The sequence below is a fragment of the Cygnus atratus genome, chromosome 28, assembly GCF_013377495.2.
Source record: "Cygnus atratus isolate AKBS03 ecotype Queensland, Australia chromosome 28, CAtr_DNAZoo_HiC_assembly, whole genome shotgun sequence".
NCBI classification, from domain to species: domain Eukaryota; kingdom Metazoa; phylum Chordata; class Aves; order Anseriformes; family Anatidae; genus Cygnus; species Cygnus atratus.
In genome coordinates, this window is record NC_066389.1 from 731,865 (window position 1) to 756,974 (window position 25,110).

General features: G+C 49.5%; 3 protein-coding genes across 3 annotated transcripts; all 3 read right to left on the reverse strand.

The window, feature by feature from the left end:
- Positions 1 to 7,208: 7,208 nt before the first annotated feature.
- On the reverse strand, positions 7,209 to 7,487 carry LOC118258561 (putative small proline-rich protein 5). The gene has a single exon (XM_035567422.1). The coding sequence runs from the start codon at positions 7,485 to 7,487 to the stop codon at positions 7,209 to 7,211; it is 279 nt and encodes a 92-aa protein (XP_035423315.1).
- A 9,643-nt stretch (positions 7,488 to 17,130) lies between these two features.
- LOC118258602 (loricrin-like) lies at positions 17,131 to 19,838 on the reverse strand. The gene is made up of 3 exons (XM_035567471.1): positions 19,774 to 19,838; positions 19,137 to 19,245; positions 17,131 to 17,808 (listed from the first exon to the last, which is right to left on the reverse strand). Exons 1-3 carry the CDS (start codon positions 19,836 to 19,838, stop codon positions 17,131 to 17,133), a joined length of 852 nt encoding a protein of 283 aa, XP_035423364.1.
- Positions 19,839 to 20,551: 713 nt separating this feature from the next.
- LOC118258603 (loricrin-like) lies at positions 20,552 to 21,847 on the reverse strand. Its single transcript, XM_050715877.1, has 2 exons — positions 21,733 to 21,847; positions 20,552 to 21,663 (listed from the first exon to the last, which is right to left on the reverse strand). Exons 1-2 carry the CDS (start codon positions 21,845 to 21,847, stop codon positions 20,552 to 20,554), a joined length of 1,227 nt encoding a protein of 408 aa, XP_050571834.1.
- Positions 21,848 to 25,110: the final 3,263 nt, after the last annotated feature.

The following is a 25,110-nucleotide window of genomic DNA, read 5'->3' on the forward strand; positions in this document are numbered from 1 at the left end:
CCTCAATTTTGTATTATTATCAATTTGTTCAGTAAATTTTTTACAATTTTTTAATGTCAAATTAATTCTTGTGTGATGCTTATGAACTGCTTAAAACGTATGTTTCTGCTCATTTTGCATATGGTAATGCTGTTACACCAAGTGGCTAGGAGGCTAGTTCAGAGCTAGCGAGTGCTAAATTAACATACAAATCATAATTCAGATTGAGGAGCATTGGATTGAGAATGGATTCCTTAGAGGTGACCTACGCAAAGGCCTTTTGGACATCAGTCGCTCCTTGGTATGTCTTTTTTTACATAGAATTCCAGCATGTATAATTCCATTGGCCCCGTGCTTTGTTTATGAGTGCAGAAATGGTAAGGCCTCATGGCTTTCTTTGGGGTCTCTGGTCATCAGAAGAGCAAATACGGAACAGAAAGCTCTTGACATCTCCACCCTTGATCAGGTGTAAACAGAAAGCTCTTGACATCTCCTCCCTTGATCAGGATACGGGAAAATGCATGCCTTGGTCTTACCAATATCAGAACTTTTAGATGAAAGAACTCTGCAAATTCATCATGGAAATCTGAAATAGAGTTTGGATCAAATCAGAGTTTTACAATTCCTTTTGGACATCTTTACATAAAAGCAAAACACAAAAGTTTCTTGGAAGTTTTACATGCTTAGCATATGCTTAAGCATGACTTGATCTGCAAAAATTATCCTACTCCATTTCTACTCCAAGTTCTAGTATTTGCCCTCGAGTAATGAAATATCCACCTACGGATGTTATTTTTGGCCATTCTGAGTAGCTCTATGCTCAGTTCTCAGTCACCCATTGGCAGTCATTAGTGCTGATGTTATGCCATGATCATGTTGCAATATTCATTAATGATGTTAATATCTATTTTTGCTTGAAAGCCTGAAGGCATCACATGATGCACTGAGCATCTTTAGATTTCAAATTTAACTACATCTTTGAAAAAAAATGTTATACTGGTCAGAGGGAATTCATGGGACCCAGGCCCATGGGAATGACGTGGTTGAGTGCTTTGTTTCTGAGATCACCCGTGGGGCAAACGTGGTATGGTAAATCGCTGCTCATGCCACCCGTGGGTCTGTGCATCTGAAGGACCCTGGACCACCCTTCCTTACAGCTCCACTGGAGATATAATGATTTTCTGGCAAGACGAAGGTGAGAAGAATCAGGCTTTTTTTGTGTTCTCTGAAACTTCCTGAACACAGTGAAATCCAGAATCACAGATGCTGAGATCAGAAGCGGTCTTCTGATCATTTGACTTCTGGTGGCATGAAGCACATTTCTACTCAATTTCTGTCAGGTAGCTGCTGATTTTGTTTGGCTAGATCCCAGCTTTTAGAAAGCTACCCAGTTTTGCTTTGAAGAATTCAAAGGACCATGAAGTCTCCATTTCTCTAGGCAAGAGCTCTTCCCAAGGTCAATGTTCCTGTCCGCTAAAACACAGGCTTCATCTCCTATTGAATTTGTCTAGCTTTATGGTAAATGACTCGGTTAGGCCTTGGTTGTGGCCACACATTATCATCTAATTGGTGATACAATCAGATAATGACAGGACAAGGGGGAATGGTTTTTTTTTAAACTAAAAGAAGGGAGATTTAGATTAGAGATTAGGAGGAAAGTATTTCACTCGGAGGGCGTGGTGAGGCACTGGAACAGGTTGCCTGCCCAGAGAGGTTGTGGATGCCCATCCCTGGAGGTGTTCAAGACCAGGTTAGATGAGGGCACTGGGTGATCTGATCTAGTGGGCATGGTATCCCTGCCCATGGCAGGGGGTAGGAAACTGGATGATCTTTGAGGTCCCTTCCCAACCCAAGCCATTCTATAATTGAATTCTATGATACAGATTGACGACAGCTGAGTCTGTGCATCTCAGCTGACAATAAGGAGGCTGATGGCAACCAGAGGAGATGGCCAGGAGGGGATTTCTGAGAAATGAGAGGGGACCCCAGCATTGAAATGTGGCGAGACTAAGCAGGGAGATAAAAGAAGAGATGTTGGTTGAAGTGAGGCAGTTTTCTACGTGTCTTGTGTATGGATCCAGTGCAGGGCTTCATCTCTGTTGACCCGCTAGGTTGGAAAAAATGCACTGTTGCTTTTAGAGCTGGATGTGCATATCAGAGATGGCTAAAGCCATGTGAGGACAGTCAGATTGGCTGCCTGGTGACCTGTAAACCAATCTTACAAGAGGAAATTTTACAAAAGGAAAAAATTGTGATTAGATTAAAAAAAAATTAAAAAAAAAAAAAAAAATCTCGCTTATATTTCAGGCTGAGTGAATGAACACAGAAGGCTCAGAAAGATGCCCAGAGTAAGAAAGTATTGTTTATTTTGTTTAGAGAGTTATAAATGCGGTGAAAGCAATCCTTGCCATGAACACAACTAACACAAATTCCTCCTCATTAAAACCTTAAGGGGTTTTCTAATGGTTTATCCTGCTTGTGGGAAATCTGCTATTATGTTATTTGACACAGTGGGAGCAGAAATGTTCCTCTAAGCTACCTAAAGCATTAGGTATATGGAGAACTTCATTTCCGAGATTTTATGGTCTCTGATTTTTTTACAAGTATTCTAGTGAAGTAAAACTTCCATAAAGGCTTCGATCCATGCTGTTGCAGCTGGTGAATCTTTCCAGGGCTGACAAAAACTTCATTCTTGTTTTCCTTATTCTGCAATTTCTCATCCTGAAGCTAGTGGGAAACTTCAAGCTCAAGCGCAGCAGTAAGCATAACCAGCTCAGAGGCTTCGTGCCTTTTGTGGGACTAAAGAAAGGAAAATATGCTGTGATTAGTCACAGAATAGAAACTGCAAGGCCCTGGGGCAGGAAAGGAAAGTGAACATACGTATACTACTGAAGGCAAAAACTACTCCTGTGCACTGGAAGCTTTATTGATCTGAAGCCCAATGGAGAGAGGTGAGAGAAAACGAATAGGGAAAAAGAGTTTTTAATGTAGTTCCCAATGGTTGCATGAAAATGACCCATTTTTGTAGTAAAGACAACAACAACTTAGGTGTGTAATTAATTGTCCTCTGTCTCCCGTTTGCAATTTTCCTCTTTAATAGGCTGTTCCTCTATAATGATGAATTTCTCTGTACACTTATAAATAAACTAATTCCAATTACTTACGTACCAACCAGTTATTTACTAGGGAATTCCAGCTCATCCAGCCTATTTCCCATGCCCTGCCCTAGGATGGATGAATCATGCTGGGAAACCTTTGCTCATTTTACACCGTAGAAAGCAAAATGTTTTAATTAAGGGTGTTCCGAGGGGCAGGTTAAGGTTCCCTGCAGGATTTGCTTTGTTTTTGTTTCAGATATAGCAAACAGATCCCATCTAGAGTGAAAAACATGAATGTGCAGGCAAGGCCCCCAGCTGTAACTCTTAAACCCTCATAAGATATTGCTGAGCTCAGTTGCAAGTAGTCAGTTTTCACCAAGAATTAAACCAATGTGTTTTCTTCAAGCCTGTGGTGCCGCAGGCATTTCCCTCAACTTTTGTGTTTCCTTAACATTCCTCCTACTTAGGCTGATTTCACCAGTGATTAAAATATGGTATGAAAGTCACAAAGCAAAAGAGATGCCATAAGAAAAACAGATATGATGGAGTGATGACTGAAAACACCCAGAAACTGTTGAAATGCAAATTTTATTTTCTTGCTGAAGATTTGAAGGAGCACAACATGAAGGAAAATCCCGGCCATGAAAACATTGTGATTTACATTGGCTGAAAGAAACTTAAACAGCTCTAGGATAATAATTAAAAAAGATGTTTAGATCCCAATTTTGCCTGACCCTCTCAACTGTTTTAAAAAGCATTAGGATTGCAGAGAAAGGGGTACGGCTTGTGTGAGCGATGAAAACTGGAGACGAATCAATGCCTTGAGCATGGAGGCATCCAGTGGTTGTGGGTGGTGGACGCGTGTCTGGATCACTGCTCCTAGTTACTTGGGGTACGTTGGCGGCAGCTTGCAGATGTTCTTGGTTGTACTGGGGGACAGGGTATAGGGTTGCACAGGGGGGCAGTTAGCGCTTGCAAGTGGGTGCAATAGGTCGCACGGGGGGGCCAGTTAGCGCTGCACAGGGGGGTTAGCACGGCGTCACGCAGGCGGAACTGGGGGCACGGGTTCCCTCTGGAAGGTGGAATGGCAGGGGGCCCTGAGTCATGGCAGGAGGAAGTGGGAGCTGTGGGACAGGAGGTCCGCGACTGTGGCAGGATCCACGGGAGCACATCTTTCTGGGGAGTCGGCAAAGCTGTCAGGAGCAAGAGATCATCCTGGTGAGAAGGAGACCCAGGCACACTTCTCACGTAGCCTCAGCCCCTCCTTTCTTTCATTATACCTTTTCCCCAGCTCTCCCCTTTGCCCTCTTTCTTTCTCTCCATCTTCCCAGCCCAACCCTGAATGTACCCTGAGCCCTGCCTCACCCCTTGGGGCTTGCTCCGGCCCTCCTGCATGCAGCTTAGTCCCCCAAGCCGATGCAAGGAGCCTTGCCAGCCTCTCCTGAAGGACCATTTCCCATCCCAGGGCCCAGGGCCACCTGCAGGGAGCTCATGCTGCCAGGAGTATCCCTTGCCATTGCCTCACTGCCCCTTTCCCTGCCCCGGCCATCCCCATCCCCACGCCTGCTGCTCCTGGAGCAACACTCGGGTGGTGGGAGATGACACCAAGCTACGTGCCCACACCCAGGAGGACACCACGGCTCCCCAGTGCCAGCTTCTCCTCTACGAGCAGCAGCAGGAGGAGGAGGACGAAGAGGAGGAGGAGAACATGTCTTACCTCTGGAGCTGCAGGGAGAAGTGTCTGGATGCGACGGTGAGCGAGTGAGGAGCACTGGGCTGAGCCGCCTTTTATACAGCTCCCAAAGGTCACGTTGGGTATGAGACGCCACTGCACAAGGGCGGTTGGGGTTCTTCGCGCGCTCAGTGCGGCACGTGCTGGCGCTACCCTATTCTTAGTGCTTCCTCCTTGACGCATGGTGTTCTCTCCCATCTTTCAATGCTAGAGATTTTCCTAGGCGGACGGGGGAGGAAGCGATCTCTTTCCCGTTTCCTGGAGACTGACACTAAGCTCATCGGTATTCCCTAGGGTGCTGATGGGCAGCCAGGGTTGCATCAGGGGAGAAATGTCGTTATGGCTCAGCAATGCTGACTCCTGCAGCAGGCACACTGTTGTGTGCAAGAGACAGCTCAGAACGTTAACTGAGGCGTTGTTTTTTACGACAAGAGGAAATGAGATTAGCAGGCCCTGGCTCGATGCTAGGCAGTCTGCTGGGATTTCCTTGGCTCCGTGCTGTGGCTAAAAGGACACTTTTTGTGATTCTCCACCTGCCCCTGCACTTCCCAGAGGAATGGGCTGAGCCCCTCTCCTTTCTCCCCCTCTATCAAAGGTTCGTTGGTGCTGAAGGTCAGAGAACCTGTGCAGGGTCTGTGGGCCATTCAGGTTTCCTTTCTTTGCTTTTTTCTTTCCCTTCACCTGTTTCTTATCCTCTTATCACCTGACCTCATGAGCAGGAAAGTGTGGAAGGCAAAAGGATTATCTGAGAAAGGGAGTTTTTCAGCTGAACTTTGAGGAAGGTTTTCATCCTGTCCCCATTGGCAACACGACGGGCATTAAGGCTGGATTTGTAATCCCACCTGAGTTCAGCCTGTAAAGTGTAAAGCCAGGAAGGTGTCAGCTCATCCCCATTGGGATAAATGTTACCCATCCGACTAACTGGCTCCCTGCTCCCAGAACCTCTCCTTCCCTCTCTCCAGAACCCGGGTGTCCCACAGCCCAAGGAATACCTTAGGCTAGAAGCGATGCAGTGACTTGCACTGAGCTTTGTACAGTAAGGGAGGATTGCGTGAATTGCTGAGGGAACATTTGGTGACTCTGCTGTGGATCCGAACACCCCAGGAGGCTGCAAGTGCCCAGGCGGTGACCCCGGTGCTTGCCCTCTGTGGGTGCCCATCCTGTGCTTAGGCTTCTCCTGGCTGGCCTCCAGGCTTCAGCCTGCAGCGTCCCACTGGCATTCCCCCTCGCTCTCTCCACCTCCTCCAAGGACTTCCCCAAGTGGGGCATCCTCGTTTTACACCCGCTCACCGATGTTTCTGAGCTCTCACATTCAGGTCCCGCTAAGGAAAATATGACTGTGTGGAGCTGCCATTGATGGCGTGCCGTTCTTTGAGGGGAGTACAAGAGGAAAGGGCAACGTGGAGTGATGAAATGCAGTTTTTGAGTGATGTGGGTGTTGGTACGGCTGGGTTGCATTCAGCAGGGATTGGCTGATGGTTTCTCCATCCTAAGGGATTACAGGGGTTGGATTGGTTGTACGCTAGTGCACCTGGATCTACGTGAGGTTGACATTCACATGCTAGGCATTTTTTTCCACTCCAAAGCATACACCAGTGAAAAGCAGTGGTGGCACAGGGAGGAGGAGTGCATGGCTTCTGTTTTTTTTTCCGAGGCATTAAAAAAGTTGAAGCAGTGACGTGGCGAAGCTGTGGGTCTGAGCTTGGAGTACCTCGCTGCATGGACTGCCTAAGTGACGGACAGCTGTGAACTCCTTCCTGCCCTTCCAGGCAACAAGCTCTGCTTGTGTCCCAAAGCCAGAGTTTGCAGGCAGTGGTTGTTTGGTGTTGTTTTTTTCCAGAGCCTGGGACAAAGAAGGTGTGTGGGGCAGCTGATGGTCTGTGTCAGGAGGGGGAGTTTTGTGCTGCTCAGCCCTGGGATGCACATGGAGATTTGTGAGCTGAGAGCTTTTTCCTCTGCTAATGAGCCTATTTGTCCCCTGATGTCCCCAGGAATAGTTGCTGCTGGACAGGGAAAATAGTGCCCATGTCAAGTAGGAGAACCTTGGAGAGAAAAATCCAGAAGACCTCCAAGGCCCTGGGAAGTGAGTAAGAAACGGAAAGAGAAGTGGGTTTCATGAATTGTAAGCTTTATTGTTTTCCCCATCCAGAGGAGCCTGAAACAGAAGTGTGAGGCATCAAAGGCTTCCTGGTGGTAACTGTGCCCAGCACACTTGGAAGTTGCCATCTCCTGCATCGTTGGAAAGAATGAAACAGATCACATTTATATTTTGAAGAAAATTCAAATCACAAAAGAGGTATTTAAGGATTCACATAAACCAAAAATGGGAATAGAGAAATGGCGATTTGAGCTTTAGGCATCAAGAGCATCATTGGTGGGTGCGTGTCCGGATCCTGGTGCTAGTACTTGGGGTACGTTGGCGGCAGCTTGCAGATGTTCTTGGTGTACTGGGGGCAGTAGGGCTGTACGGGGGGGCAGTAGCGCTGCACAGGGGGGCAATAGGTCTGCACGGGGGGGCAGTAGCGCTGCACGGGGGGGCAGCACGGCGTCACGCAGGGGAACTGGGGCACGGGTTCCCTCTGGAAGGTATAGTGGCAGGAGGACCCTGAGTCATGGCAGGAGGAGCGGGAGCCATGGCAGGAGGTCTCGCGACTGTGGCAGGATCCACGGGAGCACATCTTTCCGGGGAGTTGGCAAAGCTGTGGGGAAAAAAGGGAGGGAGAGAGAGAGAGAGACCATCATGCTGATACAGTAGCACCAATGTGCAAGTGCCTACCTGCCTGCCTTAATTTGCTCTGGAGCTTCCCATTTTCTTCCTAATTTCTTGTTCTTCATGGATAAGAAGATGATTTCAATGCTGCTTAGGTATTGGGAAGTGATTTACATCCCCCACTAAAAAAAATGACCTTTTACAGGCACCATTTTCTCTTCAGACAAAAAATTACTCAAACTATCCCTTGCCCATAAGCAGTCCCAGACTCTCCAGTGCCTTCTCTTCGAAAACTTCAGAAATCTCCTTTCCATAAAGCTCTCTGACTGTCCTTCTCTCTCAGTATTTTCCAATCTTTCTGTTGTTTTGTTTTGTTTTGTGCCTCTTCCTGTGAAGTCTACATCCCAGTTAGCATTTGCATTCATTCGTAGGTAACAAGAACTTGGTCACTGTCATAACCAAGGCCCAGAGAGAAGAAATAGATATCATATTCCAGCTCTACCAGAGCTTCTATGAAAGCAGACGGTTTCATAGAGAAACTCAGGAGAAACAGAAAAATTAAACTCACCCCTTTAGCAACAGAAATGAAGGTGTATAGGAGCAGAGAAGCGAATGAAGGAAACCAGGATGAGAGAGCTTTTATACTGTTCCAGAGGGTTATCTGGGACATGAGACATCTCTTGGCAAGTGTAACCTAATTACATATCCCAGCCCATTTTTATCCACTGTATTCAGCTTCCGACATTTTCCCTTTGATGCATTGTGCTTTTAGCATTATAATTGTCCCATAGGTTATTAATAGTGCTTTAATTCCTTCACCTCCCTATGAAAGAGATTGGAAGGTATTTTGCGCGAAGTGACGCCAGTACCAAAGATACTAATAGATCTGGTCATGGACAGCAAGTATCAAGCAGAAGAGGTGTTTGTAATTCAGAAACACTAATTCTTCAAGCTGTGCCGGGATGTTACATGGACTGAGAGCTAAACGTCATCACACCTGTGTGTGAAGAAAACTGATTACTAATGGGAACTCATGGGGATTATGTTTAGGGCAGGAATATTCTAACTGAATTGCTCAATGGAACCGGAAACTTTAATGAGAGATTCGGAATTAGCCCTCATAAGTCCCTCATGGATAATTCCAACCTGTCTATATGGTATGTCCTATCAATGATTCTTTTTCCTCTTGTAGATGCTGCCTTAGCCTAATTCTGCAATACTGTGCCAATGGCAGCGCTATGGAGTGCCTGGAGCACAATGGGTTGAGGTGCACCCACCACTTAAGTCCTGTTCATGCTCCCAGAGGTGTAGTTACTCTCTGTTCCTGTTTTCCTTTGTCCTTCTTTAATTTATTCCTATTTTCCTCCTAACATTTTAAATGAAATATGTCTTTAGATCACTTTTGGGAAATTTTTACCAGTTGAGGTTGTAAGCAGGTGAGCCATGTGCCTGCCTCCAGCATAAGGTGGAAGTTCTTAAACTTCACAATAATCATAGAATCATACAATCTCAGAATCATAGAATGGCTTGGGTTGGAAGGGACCTCAAAGATCATCTAGTTATGTTGAAGGAATTTTGAAGATGATATATGAACTATTAGCTGGGACAGAGCACTCTTCTGATATTGCTGCCCTACTTTCAGTTCTGCAGCTCTTGTGGAAATACGCATTGGACAGGGCTGTAGCTCAAGAAAAAACAAACAAACAAACCAGCCAGCTGCGGTAGAGGTACATGCTCCCGAGTCTGGATTTTCATGTGAATCACAGGTGAACTCCAGGTTTCCTTCCCATGTCCCCATACAGGTCATGCCCATCTCAACCAGCAATTACATTTTCTTCTCACATAAAAGGCAAGAATGTGTCAGCACAGGGATGGCATTGTGGGATTAGACATCAGGCACAACTGATTTTGGGTGATGCTCTCCTGACTCACCAGGATCCCACAAACTGGCCTATTTGTGTCTGTGCTTCAGTATCACAACGTACAGAATGAACCTATAAATACTTTGCTGCAATGTTTTATTTAGGATGTAGTTAGGTGATGCCTTTAGAAACCTTTGGTCATGTGTGGCAGTAAATCTATTGTCATATTGAAGAGACCAGACGGTAAAATAAAAGAGGTGAGTCAGCTGCTGGGAAGCAAGGGCAGCGAATAACAGCGGCTGTGGTCGGGGACAGCAGAGCCCCTGTGCTCCTTCAGTGCCTCACCACTCCAGCCTCTATAAAGGTCTCCTCTTTCAGCCCCTTCCTTTCAGCTTGGCTTTACCTCTCCTACCGTACCCCTGTTGAGTAAGGTATGTGATTAGACTGATGATCTGGATCATTTATGGAACGTTATTTATAGATTGTAGCTCTGTTTTTACCCGCTACGTCCTGACTTGGCTCTGCCTAAATCTAAACAATTTGTTTACTCTAAATAGTTCAGGTGAGAGATACTTTATAAGGAATATTCCTTGTTTTTTTTTTTTTTTTTTTTTTTTCCCCCACTGATGAATCACGTTTAATTTAATTATTAAAAATGTTAATAAAGAGGTTTTTGGACTAAGCTCTTATATAGTGTCTAATATGTCATCTAGAAGATAATATCACATAGACAAAGATAAAACAAGGACAAAAAGAAGTCCCAGTTTACTGTAGGAAAGCCCTCTATCCCTGGTTAGCCCTGCTTATCTCTAAGTGTAGTAGAGAAAAAAATGGTGTGGAAAGAGATTTCCTTGCATCCAGCACCAGGTGACCTTTCCAGCAGGAGTACCCAGGGCCTGAAATGGTGTGCTCCCCTGGGGGGCATCCTTCGTCAGTTTGAACTCAACCTGGTAGGAGGTGGTGGGCTCCTGGCTGGGCATGCAGCTGGAGGCAGCCACAAGCTCCATGGGATCCCATAGCTGTGGTTCATGCTGAGAAACGTGGTCTGGGGTCACTCCTCCTCACCTCTCCCTGTTCTGATGTTTGCCTTGGGTTTAACATGCTTGTTGCAACCCATTTCTTGTCCCCTTTTTTCTGCTGGATGGCTCAAGCCCATGTCCAGAAAATGTCCCCTGTGGAGGTTGCTCTTGGCACAGGTGCCATTGCAGCAGGAGGGAGGTGAGGATGATTTCTTGTTGAATTTACGCAATCTGCTTTCCGGTTCCTCTTCCCAGCATGTGAGCTGAGATAATAAAACTGCAGCTAAGGTGAGATTTGCTGTCTCTGTTCCTTGGGCTCTTCCCTAAACGAATGACACAACCTGCAGCGCTGCAGCTTAGTTGGGCACGTAGGTGAGAACTTGGACTGCTTTAAAAGAACTAAGATAGGAGATTCTATCTCCCCTTCCCTCAAAGGCTTTCAGTTAGGCCCAGGCCCAGCCCAGACCCTCCTGTCTGGTTTGGTTTCCACGTCCTGCATGCTGTAGGGTAGGTTTGGCATGGGGAGACAGGTACCTGGTGGCTGGAGGATGGGGACAGTTGGTGGCACCACGCAATGACCTCCTGCCAGTCCAGGGCTGCACGTCTCTGACCCTTCCATCTGCAATCATGTCCCTCATATACGGGAACCATGTGCCTCATTATTTTAATTAACAGTTATAATAAAACAACTGCTAATAATAAGTTTCTTGTTTCTTTCAAAGACTCAGTGCAAACCCTTTGCTAATTAAATATCTAGTGCATTACACACCATACTGCTCTCATCCCACAGAGGCATGAATTTCGGCAGCAATCTGCCTCTGTGCTGATGCACGCTGGGGATAGTGCAATGGGAAACACAGCTGCTGATTTTTAAGGACATCTCTCCATTTGATATTCTTTTATTTATTTATTTTTTCTTCTACATCTGCTAGGAAAGCTCAGCACTTTTCTGGTTTCTGCTGAGAAGTTTTTTTTTCTTTTTTTTTTCTTTTTTTTTCTTTTTTTTTCTTTTTTATTCCTCCCTCCCCCCCAGTTTTTTTTTTTTTTTCCCATTAACCAATATTTCATCTAGACAATATGGGCCCTTGCTGGCATTTTCAAAGAAGGTAAAGTTACCTTGCACAAAATATCTGTCTAACCCCATGTTCCATATCTAGAATAGATCGGAAGGAAGATTAAGTATAATGGGGTCCTCCCTCTCCTTATGCCCTTTTGTTTATGGTCATCAGCGACTTTCAGGCTTCCTAGATGGAGTCTGCTTTTGTGCTCGGCAGCCATGTACGGAGGACTCGGTATTGCAAATCTGAGGCTTTGCTTTTAGGCTTTGCTCTTTCAAAACTTGCCAAGAGTCTGAGCCGCAGGGCCTGACATCGCAGATCCCAGGGTGACCTTAACCTCCAGCCCCAGACAGCTTTGCCCAACCCAGTGCCTGGATCTGCCTGGCAGGTGCTGAAGGTTTGGGGACCGGAGCTGTAGCACATCGCTGCTGCCTGGGGGGTGCTGTGGGAAGGTGGGGGAGCTGTCTGCAGGCTGTGAAAGGCAGCTCTCATTCATAAAGGTGAGCTTGGAAATGATGCTAAAAGCGGTAATGTTGGAAACACACAAGGACACCAGCAAGTTTTGTGAGCTTTAGGTTTTATTATCACATCTTTGCTACTGGAGACAGAAGCAGGAAATGAATGGATTCAAATACTTGCTCGTGAGAGGGCAAATCACATTTCGGACGTGCTAACACCACGTCGCAGGAGCGGGAGAGGCACATTGCGCTGGAGGGAAGGGGCAAGACCTGCCCAAGCTCAGGGCTGCACCCTGCGGAGGCGAGGGGCGAGCACAGCCCTGCAGCCGGCTGACCGTTGCTGCAACCTCGGCCCTTCACTTCTGTTGCTGCGGGGGCCACTGCACTGGCTGCTTGATCTGCTGCTGCTGCTGCTGGCAGGGGACAGGTGCCACCGGCCCCTGCCCGGGCACAGTGACCACGGGGCCCTGGGGCTGCAGGACCACCACTGGCGTCACATCCTGCACGGCGCTCACTTCGTGGCAGACGACCTCCTCGGAGCCGTGGCAGGAGGAGCTGCCGCTGTGGCAGGAGGAGCTCTCGTTGCTGTGGCAGCCTCTGTCTCCACGGGAGCACATTTTTTGATCGGTGCGGGGAGCCTAGGGAGGAGAAAACACTCGTAGTTAGATGCACGAAGCTTTCCACGCCCTGCTTTGCATTCAGATTTCCTCGGTGTGTTTACGATCTTGCTGGGGCTCTGCAAGGTTTGCCCACCCACTCATCCTGCTTCCCCACCTTGGGGCTTCGTTCCCACATCACTGGCACCAGAAAAATGCCCTCACCACGGCCCCAGTCTCCATTTCTGCCCGGCTCCACATTCCATTTCCCTGCTCTCCCTTGCTGCATCCCACTCGTGCAAGATGTCCTGGGAGAAGCTGTGCAAGGGAGGAGTGGATGCGCTGCCCGCTGTCAGTCTATGCTGGGGCACAGGGGTCTGAAAAATGGGGCTCCTGGGCACAGTCAGTGAATTTGCAGCTAGGACTGCTGGTATTGGAGCAGCAGCAAAATACACTTTCAAAGCCAGTTTCCCAAAATGAAGAAACTCCTGTGCCTTCCTCCCTCCTTCTGCCCTCCTCACCCTCTCTTCCCTGCACACCCACAGCTCATTGCTGCCTGACTTCCTAGGGCATGAGGAATATCCCGTGGGCACCTCTGACCCCCTTCAGAGGGACCAAGCCCCTGGAGCTGAGGTTTCAGCAGTTCAGAAGATCCAGAGGCTCTTCAGGCTACTTCCTCTCCTAGGTTAAATCTGCCTTCTCAGTTATTTCCTAAATGTCTTTAAGGACAGCTTAATACCTACAGCTTCTGAAGATTTACATATTCTAGAACAGTTAGGTAAAGGAATCAGGCTTGTAAGAGCAATTAGAGTCCCCGGCTGAACCTGAAGGTTTCTTCTGAAAAATCAGCCTGCCATCTCTCATTCATTCCCATACCCCCTTTACTCTTTTATTTTCAGTTTCTCCTTCAAATACTAGAAATCATGAGCACTGAAGCAACCCAAATACATTCACACCTGATATTTCTGCTTCTTAGCATCGGCAGTCTGGAGACCAGTTTCGATGGAGCAAATTGCTCCCACCAGGGAGGCAGAACTTGGCTGCCCATAATCCCAGCACCTGCAGACTGAGCCCTCTCTGTAAGAGCATAGCTCATCTAATTTCAGCAGATTTTCCTGGGAATGCAATGTTAGCCATGCAGCAACAACTTACCTTGGCTGGGAAGTCTGCGAAGAGAGAGTGGATCTGAGTGAATGAGCTGCTCTCCCATCCGAGAACTTTTATATGGTTCCTAGGTCTCTTCCTGAAAATGCAATAACCCCTGGGGAAAAATGACCAACGTATTTACAAAACAGCCCCACCCCTAATTATCCACCACCTTCAAAAGCTTATTCAACCTGGTTCCTTTGATTGACTTGTCATATGGTAGATTGTCTTCCTTGTGTTACACAGCTTTAATTGCCACCCTGCCCCACACGGGTTGTAATGCACGAAGAGTGAAAACTGTGTGGGTGGCTTGGCTGTCTCACCATCATGCCCGGATGAGTTTTATATTGCAAAACGGGTGGCAAAGGTGGTGTTTTTTGGGTTTCTGCCCTGCTGAAACCTCTCGCCCTAAGTCTGGCGGGGAGGAGAGGTCACAACACCTTGCCGTGGTGCCTCTCAGCTCTCTTGGCAGGGTCGTGCATGGTGGACAAGAGCCACCACTATCCAGCCACAAGTAATGGCAAGCTATTAGGAAGTCCCCACCACACATCCTCTATAAGCATCTCTAAAGGTGCCTTCACCCATACGACATCTGGAGGTGCCAGCAAGCGGTGTGGGTCAGCAGCCAAGGGCCCCCTCTTGACCCCCTCTCTCTCAGCCAGTGTCATTTTCTGTAGCAATAAAACACGGTTAATGAAGATGGGGGCACAGGGAGTGCACTGAGATCTACAACTGGAAAGTGCCCTGTCAGAGCCAGGCAGAAAAAATGCTGGCCACTTTTGGAAGCCTTGGCTTGTACCTGTGAATTCCCCCAACATGCCGTGTGGTTTCTCTACTTGTCTTCCTCCCCTCACGTCTGATGTTTATAGCCATTTCACTGGCATTGACACACTTACCACTAATATTCATTGCCGACATTTTTCCTGGCCAATGCTGACAAACATCAAAGAGAATCGCTCTTTTAAAATGACCTTTTTTCGAACATTTAAATTTTTTTTTGTCACCTCTACCTGAAGTGGCTGCTGTCTGTGACAGGAAACACACGCCTACAGCTGCCGATGGGGCAAACCTTGCTCGTGAGTAAGCTGTGAGGAAAGCACTGAGGGCAGGGACCATGACCCTGCACCCGATGCCCGGCTCGAGCTCCCCCCGTGGTGCAAAGCAGTGGGCTGCTGCATGCCCGGCTCCGCTGCAATCGTCTGTGCAACCACCGCTTTGTATGTCACAGACACTTACTCAGCTCCTGGCCCAGGGCTGAGCTGCAACAGCCCTGATTTCTCCTTTTCCCTCCCATTAGACTGTGCCATTCCTGCAGTGCTCGCTCAGTGTTTTTGCTTGTTTTGCATCTTAGCTCCTTCTGCAGACGCAGGAGTCGTGAGGTTTTGGTGGGCAGAGATTGACGGAGCTTCTGAAGCAGAGGGCTGCCTCCCACATGCTATCTCTAAAGCAATTTCTTTAGTTTCTATCCAGAGGCATCAGTCCATGGCTTTCATCAAGATGCCAGATCCATGTTTACCGTTTGCCGTGCCTGTTTACAAACAGAAGCAGAGGGGCTTTGGCAGGCACCAACACGCTCAGGGACGCTATCGCGGACCTGTAGCCAGGAAAAGCAAATCTCTCTTCCCTCATTGTGATTAGAGCGGGGAGGAAACGTGCAAGTGCAAATGCACGAGTGTGCGTGCCTGCTCTTTCACCCAGCCTCTGCATCACCCAGCTTCATGCTGGAGGGATAAGCCCCGCATGTTGACATGCAAAGCGCAGCAGCCCCAGGGATGCAGGGATCCAAAGAGATGCAGCCCCAGGCCCGGCAGCATTGTGCTCAAACTCTGGGTGCAAAAGCATCCTCCTCTGCTGGGTCTGCTTTATTATTATATCATCTAGCCTGGTTAGCGCCTAAGCTCATGCTGTGTTTGTTGAGATGAGCCTCTAAGAACGAGCTGGGTGGGACAGTGAATAACAGGTCTACATTTCAATTATTTCATTTTTGGGGGGTGGTGCTATTGGATTTTTGTTTTTTATTTTTGTCAGTTAGTTGAATAGCCAAAAAGGTTTTGATTACTCCAGGTTTTACTGTGTCTTCCGGAAGTCTCTCAGAAGTTGTTTGAGCTTTCTGAGTTCTTCACTACCTTTGATCCTACCAGATGAAGCAGGGAAAATAATAGAAATCAATAATGAAGAGGTAGATTTTAGAAATATAAGTAGATGCAAATAAATGATAAGGCTGACTAATTTTAGAATGGAATTTATTATGGCTGGTGACAAAATGTTGTGTAATGTTCCCTGCACTACAGGTCTCCAGTCTTACAACATTTTGCAGCAAGAAGATACCTGTCATGGCACTGAACACAGGGCTGGAGCTCAGGGGACTTGGGTTTTTCTAAGGCGTGGTGTTTTACGAACATCAGGGCAAAGTTTTCTGGTTATTTATGGAGGCAAAAGGTTTAAAATTCTCCCAGGTGAGTGAAAGAAGCAATGGTAAAAATATTTTACAGTGGAATTGTAAATTTAAGTGAGCATGGATCTACGGGTGTTTTTTCCTCTATTACCAAGATGTGGAGGAGTCCAAAAACCCCGAGAACAATCCTGAAACTCGTAACTTTTGGCAAATATCAAGTCACAAGCAGGACCTGGCACTCGAGCCTCCCCTGCACTGCCCCATCAGCACAGAGGAACCATCTTTTACCTCCACGTAATTTAGGGCCTGATCCTATCAAAAAATGTCATGAAGCAGGTTGCTGCGAGGAAGGAAACCAGCTTGTTTGAGTTGCCTCATGCTGCTGGTGCAAGCAAACGTTTACGTGCTCCAGCTTACGACATCTCTTGCAATCTCGCTGGGATGGGAGCCTGCTGTGTAATTGTTTCCAAGTAAACAGCCTTGCACTCCCAAGGTCACGCTGTAAATAATAATCAGGTGGAAATCACCTGGGCATTTTGCATATCTGCTTAACGTAGCTTGGAGGGTCTGGCCTGCGCTCCCCTGCCGAGGCTCAGCAGGGCAGAGCAGTTCCACTTGGTGGGGAAAGCATCGGGGGGAGCTCCAGCATCTGCAAGAGCCAAATGGAGCAGCTTCTTCTGCTGGTGAAAGCTGTGCATTTTGCTTGTACTAAAGTTAAATTACATTTAGGTCTAGTTGTAAAACATATGTTATATGTAGGGGAGAGTACATCTTCAAGTAGACTGTTTGGGTATCTGCCTGTGCTTTGAATGAAGGAGCCAGAAAATAAAGAAACCATCTTGATACTGAAGTTCCCACAGACAATGAGGTTTTATTTCCCAACCCATGCAAAAAAGCAGATGGAGGAAGGAATCTTTTCCCACCACCAAAGCATGAAGCCCTTTTCCCAGCGGTGCTCCCAACAGCATTACAAGCGCAGCCTGACGCGAGGAATTCAAAGCTCCCAGTCCATTGGAAAAGCCTCAGCGTGGCACATCCAGGGCATGTCTGCGTGAGCAGGGGTGGCTGCTGGGTCCTTCATTGCTTCTGGCTGGGGGGCCAGTGGCAGCTCTGCTTGCTCTGTTGAGTCTCAATGTCGGGAATGACCACGGGGCACTTCTGCTGCATGGCCTGGGAGGACCCAGCACCTCCAGAGCTTAGCTCGGGGCTGGAGAATTCCCTGCTGCCGTAGCCCGATGCTCCGCCAGAGAACCCCGATTCCCCGCTGCTCCCACCCGCGGTTAAAGCCTTTTCTCTGTGGCATGCATTGCCTCCATAGCTGGAGCCTCTTCCCGCACCGATGCCCAAATTCCCAGTGTAGCAGCTGGATCCTCCACCACCCCCTGAGCTGCTAACCATTCTCCGTCCCGTGTCCTCGATGCCATATCCCGCTCCCTGCCGGGTGCTGTAGGCTGGGACTGTTCCCCCTGCGGAGCTCCAGCCGGAAGTCCCCCCACTGTCACCACTGCTTATGATAACAGCCCCGTCCCCGCCACAGCTGTACCCTGCTGCAACGCTGCAGGTGGAGGATGCTGGCATGGCCGGGCAGGGTGAAGCTTCCCGGCTGCAGGTGACGGAGCCGTCCCCGCCAAAGAAGAAGGATCCCCGTCCCTCAATGCTCGAGGACCACCCGTGGCATCCTCCGTAGTGCGAGGGGATGTCATTATTGTAGCCCCTGTTCTGGCGGGAGCATCTCCCTCGGAGACAGTGAAAAATCTGAAAGAGGAAAAGAAAAACTTCACTGCCTCATTTTGCTTCAGGTTTGCACCCTGGCAGCAGGGAGACTGCAGGCGGTGTGGTCAGAAAGGTGTTTCCAGGGCCTGGGGCAATGCCAGGACGCTGCTCAGCTGATCTTCAAATACAAGAGCATTTTGACTTTTGCTGGGATAGCTTTTCTGTTTCTAAACTCTAGGCTGTCTTTCTGGAGAATCAGAATCTGAAATATATTCTTTTAACATCTAATAACCACTACGGTTCCCCCCACTCATCTTCATGATGAGCTGGAAAGACAGCATGGATTATCTTTGCTTCTGTTTATAAAGTGCTGCAAGAGCAGGGGATCAAGATTTCCATGTGAGGCGACGTTGCTGTCTGTATTTTTGCAGCCGTTGCGTAGTGTCCCCAGGGGGCTTTAGATAAGGCGAGCAGCCCAGCCATGGGAGACTTCCTACGTAACCACTAGGAAGCACAACGTAGGCTTGTTATTAAATAATACAAAAAATATCTCTCAAACATGTTGAAAGCTGCAAAGACTGCCAGTTACCCTGTGCTGATCCCGCTAGAGACTCAGCTGGGTTTTCAGCCTGCTCGAGCTCTCAGTCCAGTGACCTGACTTTACTTTGCTTCCCAGTGGTCCAAGGGAGAGTGTAATAAAGCCTGTGCCATAGGAAGAAACCATACAGACACCAAGAACTTTGCTAGGGGTGCTCAGGCAGCATGGGTCGAGATCTCAAATGGAGCTATCTTTCTCCCATGAATATGCAATCACAAAGATGAAGAAAAAGCAGACTTACCCTTGTCAGCCATTGGAAACACATTTAGAAGATTAAGGTTGACTGAATGAGGAGCTTTAACACACAGGAACTTTTATATGGCATTTAGCATATATGGGAAGTGAGACACCCTAAGGAATGGCAAGGATTTATTTACCAATCAAACACTGATTTCAGTGTTTGCTTTGACTCATGACAACTGATCAATATCTTTCCCTCGCGCTGCTCACTGTGCTGCATGCGGCGGTAATTGCTACTTCTGCCTAATGATCCTATTTTCTGCTTAATGACCCTATTCCTGTGCTCTTGCCCCAAGCGAGGAGAACGGCTCCTGTCCCCAGCAAGGCAGAAACACTGGGTAGGTGGGTGGCAGCGTGGGCGCAGGGAAATGCTGAGAATGAGAACTTGGTGACCGTGGGGCAGAGGGTGGTGGTGCCTGGGTCCAGCTTCAGCATCGCTGCCAGGGTGGATGTGATAAAGGGGTACTTGGAGAGGGGAAGGCATGGGAATGCTTTCATCCAGGGCTGCACCCAGCACCATCCAACATCTCACTGGTGGTTCTATAGGGGAATTTTCTGAACCAGGAGCTTGTCCAAAGCAAAGCGCCTGGCTTGGGTATTTGGTGAGGATGCTACAGATGCTCTGGGAAAGCTTAGGGACCCTGGAGAGAATTGCAAAGGTGTAAATGTCCTAACACTTAAATCCTCTGTGGCAGGATTACCCTTCAAATGAAGGAGTAACCTGCCAGGTGCCTTCCTTCTGCATTCACCCCTGCTGTGCCCTTCCTCTGGCTTGGGAAGACCACCGAGTACCGGGGCCTCCAGGGAGGCTGCTCCATCTGGCCTCAGGGGGCTGTGCAGGGGCTGTGCTGGTGGTGCCGCCTGACCCTTGGTGCCCCAGCTCGGCTCTTGCTGGCAGGACTGGGTCTGCTCAGCCCCAAGCTATTTTCCCCTAGGGACACTGAGTCCCAGCTTTGGCTCAAGGCCACATCTGTCGGGCAGTAAGCAGAGCGAAGGGGTGGTGCTGCTGTCCTCGGTATTGCATTTAGTAGCAGGTTTCCAGAGCTTGGGTAAGGAGGGATTAAGGCCTGGAGGCGTGCTGTGGTGTGTTCAGCGGCCTAAGGGATGTGCTGCTGGCTTTATTTCCTTCTGCCTGGCCCAGGGCTGGCTCAGCCAGCACAGAGGCTCACCTCTGCACAGAGCCCCTCTGAGCTTTGGGAGCAATGGGGAAGAGCAAGGACATGGACATCGGCATGGCGTTATCAGTCACTCCGGGTGGTGACAGCTGCTAGCATGGTTCATCACTGGTGTTTGAACTTCAGGAGCAAGCCTGAGGAGCTCAGCCGCATCCTCCCACAGCTCTGCATTGCTCCGGGTGCATCCTCACATGCTGCAGTCCTAGGGGAGCCTAGGGGCTGGGATGGCTGTGAGGGGGAAGCACCCTACAGATGTGTTGCAGGGACACTGGGAGATGTGCATGATTGGTGTTTTAGGCAGTGCAGTTGCTCTGTTTTGGAGCCCAGGGGAAACGAAAGGTGCAACAGACTCCTGGGCTGTGAGCTGGGTGGCTTTAGTGCTCACTTTGTGGCAAAGCACTGCTGAACCGACCATCTCCTCCACAGAGAGGAGGCATACGACTCCTCAGATATTATCCTAGCTGCAAAGAAAATGAGGAGCTGGTTGAGAATATGAGAAAAAAGAAACTGCAAACTAAGTATGCTTTGTGATATGATTACATTTATTAGCTGTTTGAAAAAGCAGAAGTGTCTGATCAAAGATGTCCCAACGCCAGCAGCAGGGCAAAAGGCTGATGATCCTGGAGTTCATGGCATGGGGAGGCGGCACCAAGGGATGAGAGGAGAAGAGGACACGCTGAGAGGAAGCTGGAAAACAGCCAGGCCTGGGAGGGAAAGCGGTGCCGTGGCAGAGGCAGGGCTGTTGGTGCTGAGCTCCGAGCTGCCAGGGCTGTTACTTGTGGCTGGGGGGCCAGGGGCAGGCCTGCTTGGTCTGATGGCCCTGGGTGCTGGGAATGACAATGGGGCATTTCTGCTGCATGGACTGGGAGGACCCGCCACTGCCTCCGCTGGAGCCGATGATGATTGTGTGGCCTGAGGAACTGCCACCGCCACCGCCAGAGCCCCCACTGCAGCAGCATCCTGAGGAGCCACCTCCTCCACCTCCAGAGCTCACAATGATCTTCTGGCCAGATCCTCCACTGCTGCTGCTGGATCCTCCTCCCATGCTGTAGCCTGAGGAGCCCCCACCGCAGCATCCAGAGGATCCACCGCTGCTGCTTCCACCTCCAACAATTATTATCTTGCCTCCTGATGATCCACCACTGCTGGATCCTCCACCGCAGCACCCAGAGGAACCACCACTGCCTCCACCTCCAATAATGCTCTTTGATCCTGAAGAGCCACTGCTGCTGTATCCTCCTCCCATGCCGTAGCCTGAGGAGCCCCCACTGCAGCACCCAGAGGATCCTCCACTGCTGCTTCCACCTCCAACAATTATGATCTTGCCTCCTGATGACCCACCACTGCTGGATCCACCACCACAGCACCCAGAGGACCCTCCACTGCTTCCACCTCCAATAATGCTCTTTGATCCTGAAGAGCCACCACTGCTATATCCTCCTCCCATGCCGTAGCTGGATCCTCCACCGCAGCACCCAGAGGATCCACTGCTGCTGCTTCCACCTCCTACAATTATGATCTTGCCACCCGAAGCCCCTCCACTGCTGGATCCACCACCGCAGCACCCAGAGGACCCTCCACTGCCTCCACCTCCAATAATGCTCTTTGATCCTGAAGACCCACCACTGCTATATCCTCCTCCCATGCCAGAGCCAGAGGAGCCTCCACTGCAGCACCCAGAGGATCCACCGCTGCTGCTTCCACCTCCTACAATTATGATCTTGCCTCCTGATGACCCACCACTGCTGGATCCACCACCGCAGCACCCAGAGGACCCTCCACTGCCTCCACCTCCAATTATGCTCTTTGATCCTGAAGAGCCACCGCTGCTGTATCCTCCTCCCATGCCGTAGCCTGAGGAGCCCCCACCGCAGCAGGAGCCCCCTCCTCCACCGCCGGAGCTCACAATGACCTGGGCAGAGCCCCCGCTGCCACCTCCGCAGCAAGAGGAACCCTGCGCCTGGTAGCTGGAGGAGCTGCCCCCGTGGCAGCACGAGCCCCCGCTGTGGCACCCCCCGGACTGGGAGGATGTCTCATGGCAGCCTCCGGAGCTCTGTCGGGAGCACATCTTTGAGCAGCGACCCTGCAAGGAAGAGAGCTGTTATTCAGGAGCCCCTCAGGGATGCTGCTGAGGTATCATGGCAAACCCAAATTCTTGCATTATCCCATCTGCCCCATCTTCTCCAGTCCTACTGCAATGTCAGCTTCATAAAGCCCCTCTCCCTTGAGAGACAGCAGGGAAGACCTGCACTGAGAACCACCCATGGTCTGTCCCTCTGATTACACCATGTACAGAAAAACGCCGCACGCAGGAACATGGAGAACATCCCCAGAGATTTGCGTGCTTGCTCGGACAAGCTCAGACCCGGCAGTCTGTGAAAAGCTTAGTCCCACTGGAAATCCTTCTGGATTTACAGGCTGCTAAAACCCACGGTTATCAAAAACCCGGCCATGGCTGAGTACCCTGAGGGTGCCAGGTACAGCCCCTTCTGTAAGGGAGGCAGTCCTGCAGGCACACCGCAAAGGTTTTGGAGAATTGAAGTTGAGCTGGCACGGTTCCCCTGTTCAAAATGTGCTCCAAGACTGCGGGTAGAGCGACCTCTCTGAGAAAGGATTGGGAAAGTTCCCGTGTCAAGGGGCTTACCTTCTGTGCAGCTGGAAACGTGTGCAAGGCTCGGAGGTAGGCGAGTGAGGAGCCGTCGGATATGTTAGCTTTTATATCGAACCAACGGGGCTCTTAAGGGAAGTGAGACACCCTAAGGAATGCTGATAGATTTATTTACTGAGCCTGGCTTCACCTGCCTCCTTTGACTCACTTGCTGCAGATAGGTGATACAGAGGCGATCAATGGTGTACCAATTACGTTTTGAACCGTAGTTGCTATTTTTACTTAATGATTAACTTCCGGGAGCCTTGCTCTGAAATGTTGGGGGTCAATATCTCCTGGGGGTCTGACCCCCAGGACTGACAGGGGGCTCCCCACTCCCTTTCCCCTTGGCTGCAGCCTCTTGGGTGCTCAGCAGAGAGTGGAGGCAGAGTGGATGCTGAGGGACGGAGCCTGCAGCAAGGCAGAGCTAGGTGGGAGGACGAGGGCAAAGGATGCACCGGAGCAGAGTCCCAAGGGACCTGGGGGAGGTCTGTGCTCAGCTCCGGCTTCCCAGGTGCCCTGATCACTGGGCTGAGTGATCAGGGCCAGTAACGTCTTGAAATATTTCCATCTGCAAAAGCTCATTTGAAGGCCATCAAGACCCTACCCTTGGAAATGCACAGCACATTGAGCGTTTCCTCTGTCTCAGGTGATCTTCTGGAGGTGCTGCTTTGCTGGCCAGCCCCCCTGCAGCTGAGGTTAGGGGGACATCTGTGTGTTTTACTGTGAAATGTGCCTTTCTGGAGAATGACACTTTGTCAGCACGGAAACTGCAGCGCGGGCTGCTGTGCTTTGTAGCACCTTCATCCTTCCACTGCGTCATGCATGCTTGGAGGCTGACAACAGCATCCACCCTGACAGAGACGGAGTAGAGGAAGGTATAATTGGGTGGTTTTATCTGAGAGGATGCATGACAGTGGCAACAGGTTGCCCAGCCCTTTCACGATGAACATAGTTTTGGGCACACATGCAGCTCCAGTGGCATAGGAACAGGACCATCAGCCTCGTCTCCAGGCGAGGGGATGCAGGGGGCTTCTTGTGTTTTGCTTTGGACTCCCTCCAGTAGCTTAAGCCCTGCTTCAGTCACCAAAGGGAAAGCTAAGGTCTCACAGCAACTTTGGCTCTCAGCCGTGAAGTGTGGGTGTCATGCTATGGAGCATCACAACACCTTGATCCCTGAATTTAACTTGTAGGGACTTGCACAGAGGGGCACCCAGGATTTGTGGCTCATCAGGACCCAGGCTACGAGGGAAAGCTGTGGAGGCTTTTGGCAGGGGTGGCAAGAAGTGCTCCTGCAAGCACCGTGCCACCTGTGTGCATGCAGACCCCGTGCAAGGGCTGGAAATATGGAGCCTGTGACACGTGCACACATGTGCTACTCAGCCTACGTGGAGGAAGAGTGTGGCTGGAACCACTGCTGTGGGAGGGGTGCCCATCAAACCCCCCTGGTTAAAGAGCTGTTATGATACATATGTTGGGTAAAGGCCAGGTGGGATGCAAAAGGTTTCATGGGGAGACTGACCCAAATTTGGGCCACACTGCTCTGCAGTGTCTGGGTCTGGCTGGGACGGAGTTAACTTTCCCTGCAGCAGCCCATACAGTGCTGTGCTCTGCACGTGTAGCTAGAACAGCACTGGTATCACACCAGTGTTGTGTCTGCTGCTGAGCAGTGCTGGCACAGCATCAGGACTCCTCCAACCCCACCAGAGCCAGCAGGCTGGGGGTGGGCAAGAGGGGAGGAAGGAACATCACCAGGGCAGCTGACCTAAACCAACCAAAGGGATATTCCAAACCATATGGTGTCACACTCAGCAATAAAAGGTGGAAAAAGGAAGAAGAGGGGAGGGGTGGGCTCTCGTTGTGAAAATGTCTATCCTCCTGAACAACGGCTACGTGCATTCAGCCTCTGCTTCAAGGACGTGGTCAAGCATCGCTCGTTGGTGGGAAGCAGAGAGTAATTTCTTTCCTCTGCACTTCCACACGGCCTTTGCTTGTTTATTTATTTATTTATTTATTTTTCCCTTTTCCCCTTTCTCTTAGTTAAATTTTTAATTAATAATAATTTCCCTTAATAATTATTTTCCCTTTAATTAAATTATCCTTATCTCAACCCATGAATTCTCTCCTTTTCTTCTTCCACTCCTCTTCCGAGGAGGGGGAGTGAGAGAGTGGTTGTGGCGGAGTTCAGCTGTCCAGCAAGGTAAAACCACCACATGCAGTGTCTGGGTCCTTTTCTGTGCGGTGGACTCGTTGTGCTCAGGACAGGCAGACAGGTTTTGTTATCCCTCAGTCGTGGCACTGCAAACACCTCAAGGGATGGTGCCTTGGTGTGTGTTGGTGGAGAGAGAGAAGAACCTTGGCCAGGTCCCGCTGTCCATTTCCCCAGCTGCTTTCTTCATGCACAGCAATGCTGACTTGGATGGCACTAGCCACAATGAAGATACCACTGGCATAAGGGGAGCGCTCCAATTTTTCTGCACACACACAATCTGATAAGTTGTGGCCCTTCAAGCATTTGCATGGCTGATGATCACCTCCGGAAAATTACCCTTACATTCCTAACGTTGTTACCTCCCTATCAGCTGTGTGTGGGAGATGGACACAGAAACCTTTAGCATAAAATTTACTGAACACGAGACCGAATGACATCTATTCCGAAGATGCCTTGCTACTGACTTTAGCAC

What these genes read in the sequence shown, in the direction of transcription:
- LOC118258561 (XM_035567422.1), bottom strand. Translation starts at nt 7,487, where the DNA reads ATGTGCTCCCGTGGATCCTGCCACAGTCGCGAGACCTCCTGCCATGGC.
- LOC118258602 (XM_035567471.1), bottom strand. Translation starts at nt 19,838, where the DNA reads ATGCCGATGTCCATGTCCTTGCTCTTCCCCATTGCTCCCAAAGCTCAG. An exon ending in CAGAGGGGCTCTGTGCAGAG is followed by an intron (nt 19,246 to 19,773) that starts GTGAGCCTCTGT and finishes AATTCTCTCCAG; the next exon opens with GGTCCCTAAGCTTTCCCAGA. An exon ending in ATTCCCCTATAGAACCACCA is followed by an intron (nt 17,809 to 19,136) that starts GTGAGATGTTGG and finishes TTCCTCTTTCAG; the next exon opens with ATTTTTCACTGTCTCCGAGG.
- LOC118258603 (XM_050715877.1), bottom strand. Translation starts at nt 21,847, where the DNA reads ATGTGCTCCCGACAGAGCTCCGGAGGCTGCCATGAGACATCCTCCCAG. An exon ending in CTCCAGCTACCAGGCGCAGG is followed by an intron (nt 21,664 to 21,732) that starts GTTCCTCTTGCT and finishes GCGGTGGAGGAG; the next exon opens with GGGGCTCCTGCTGCGGTGGG.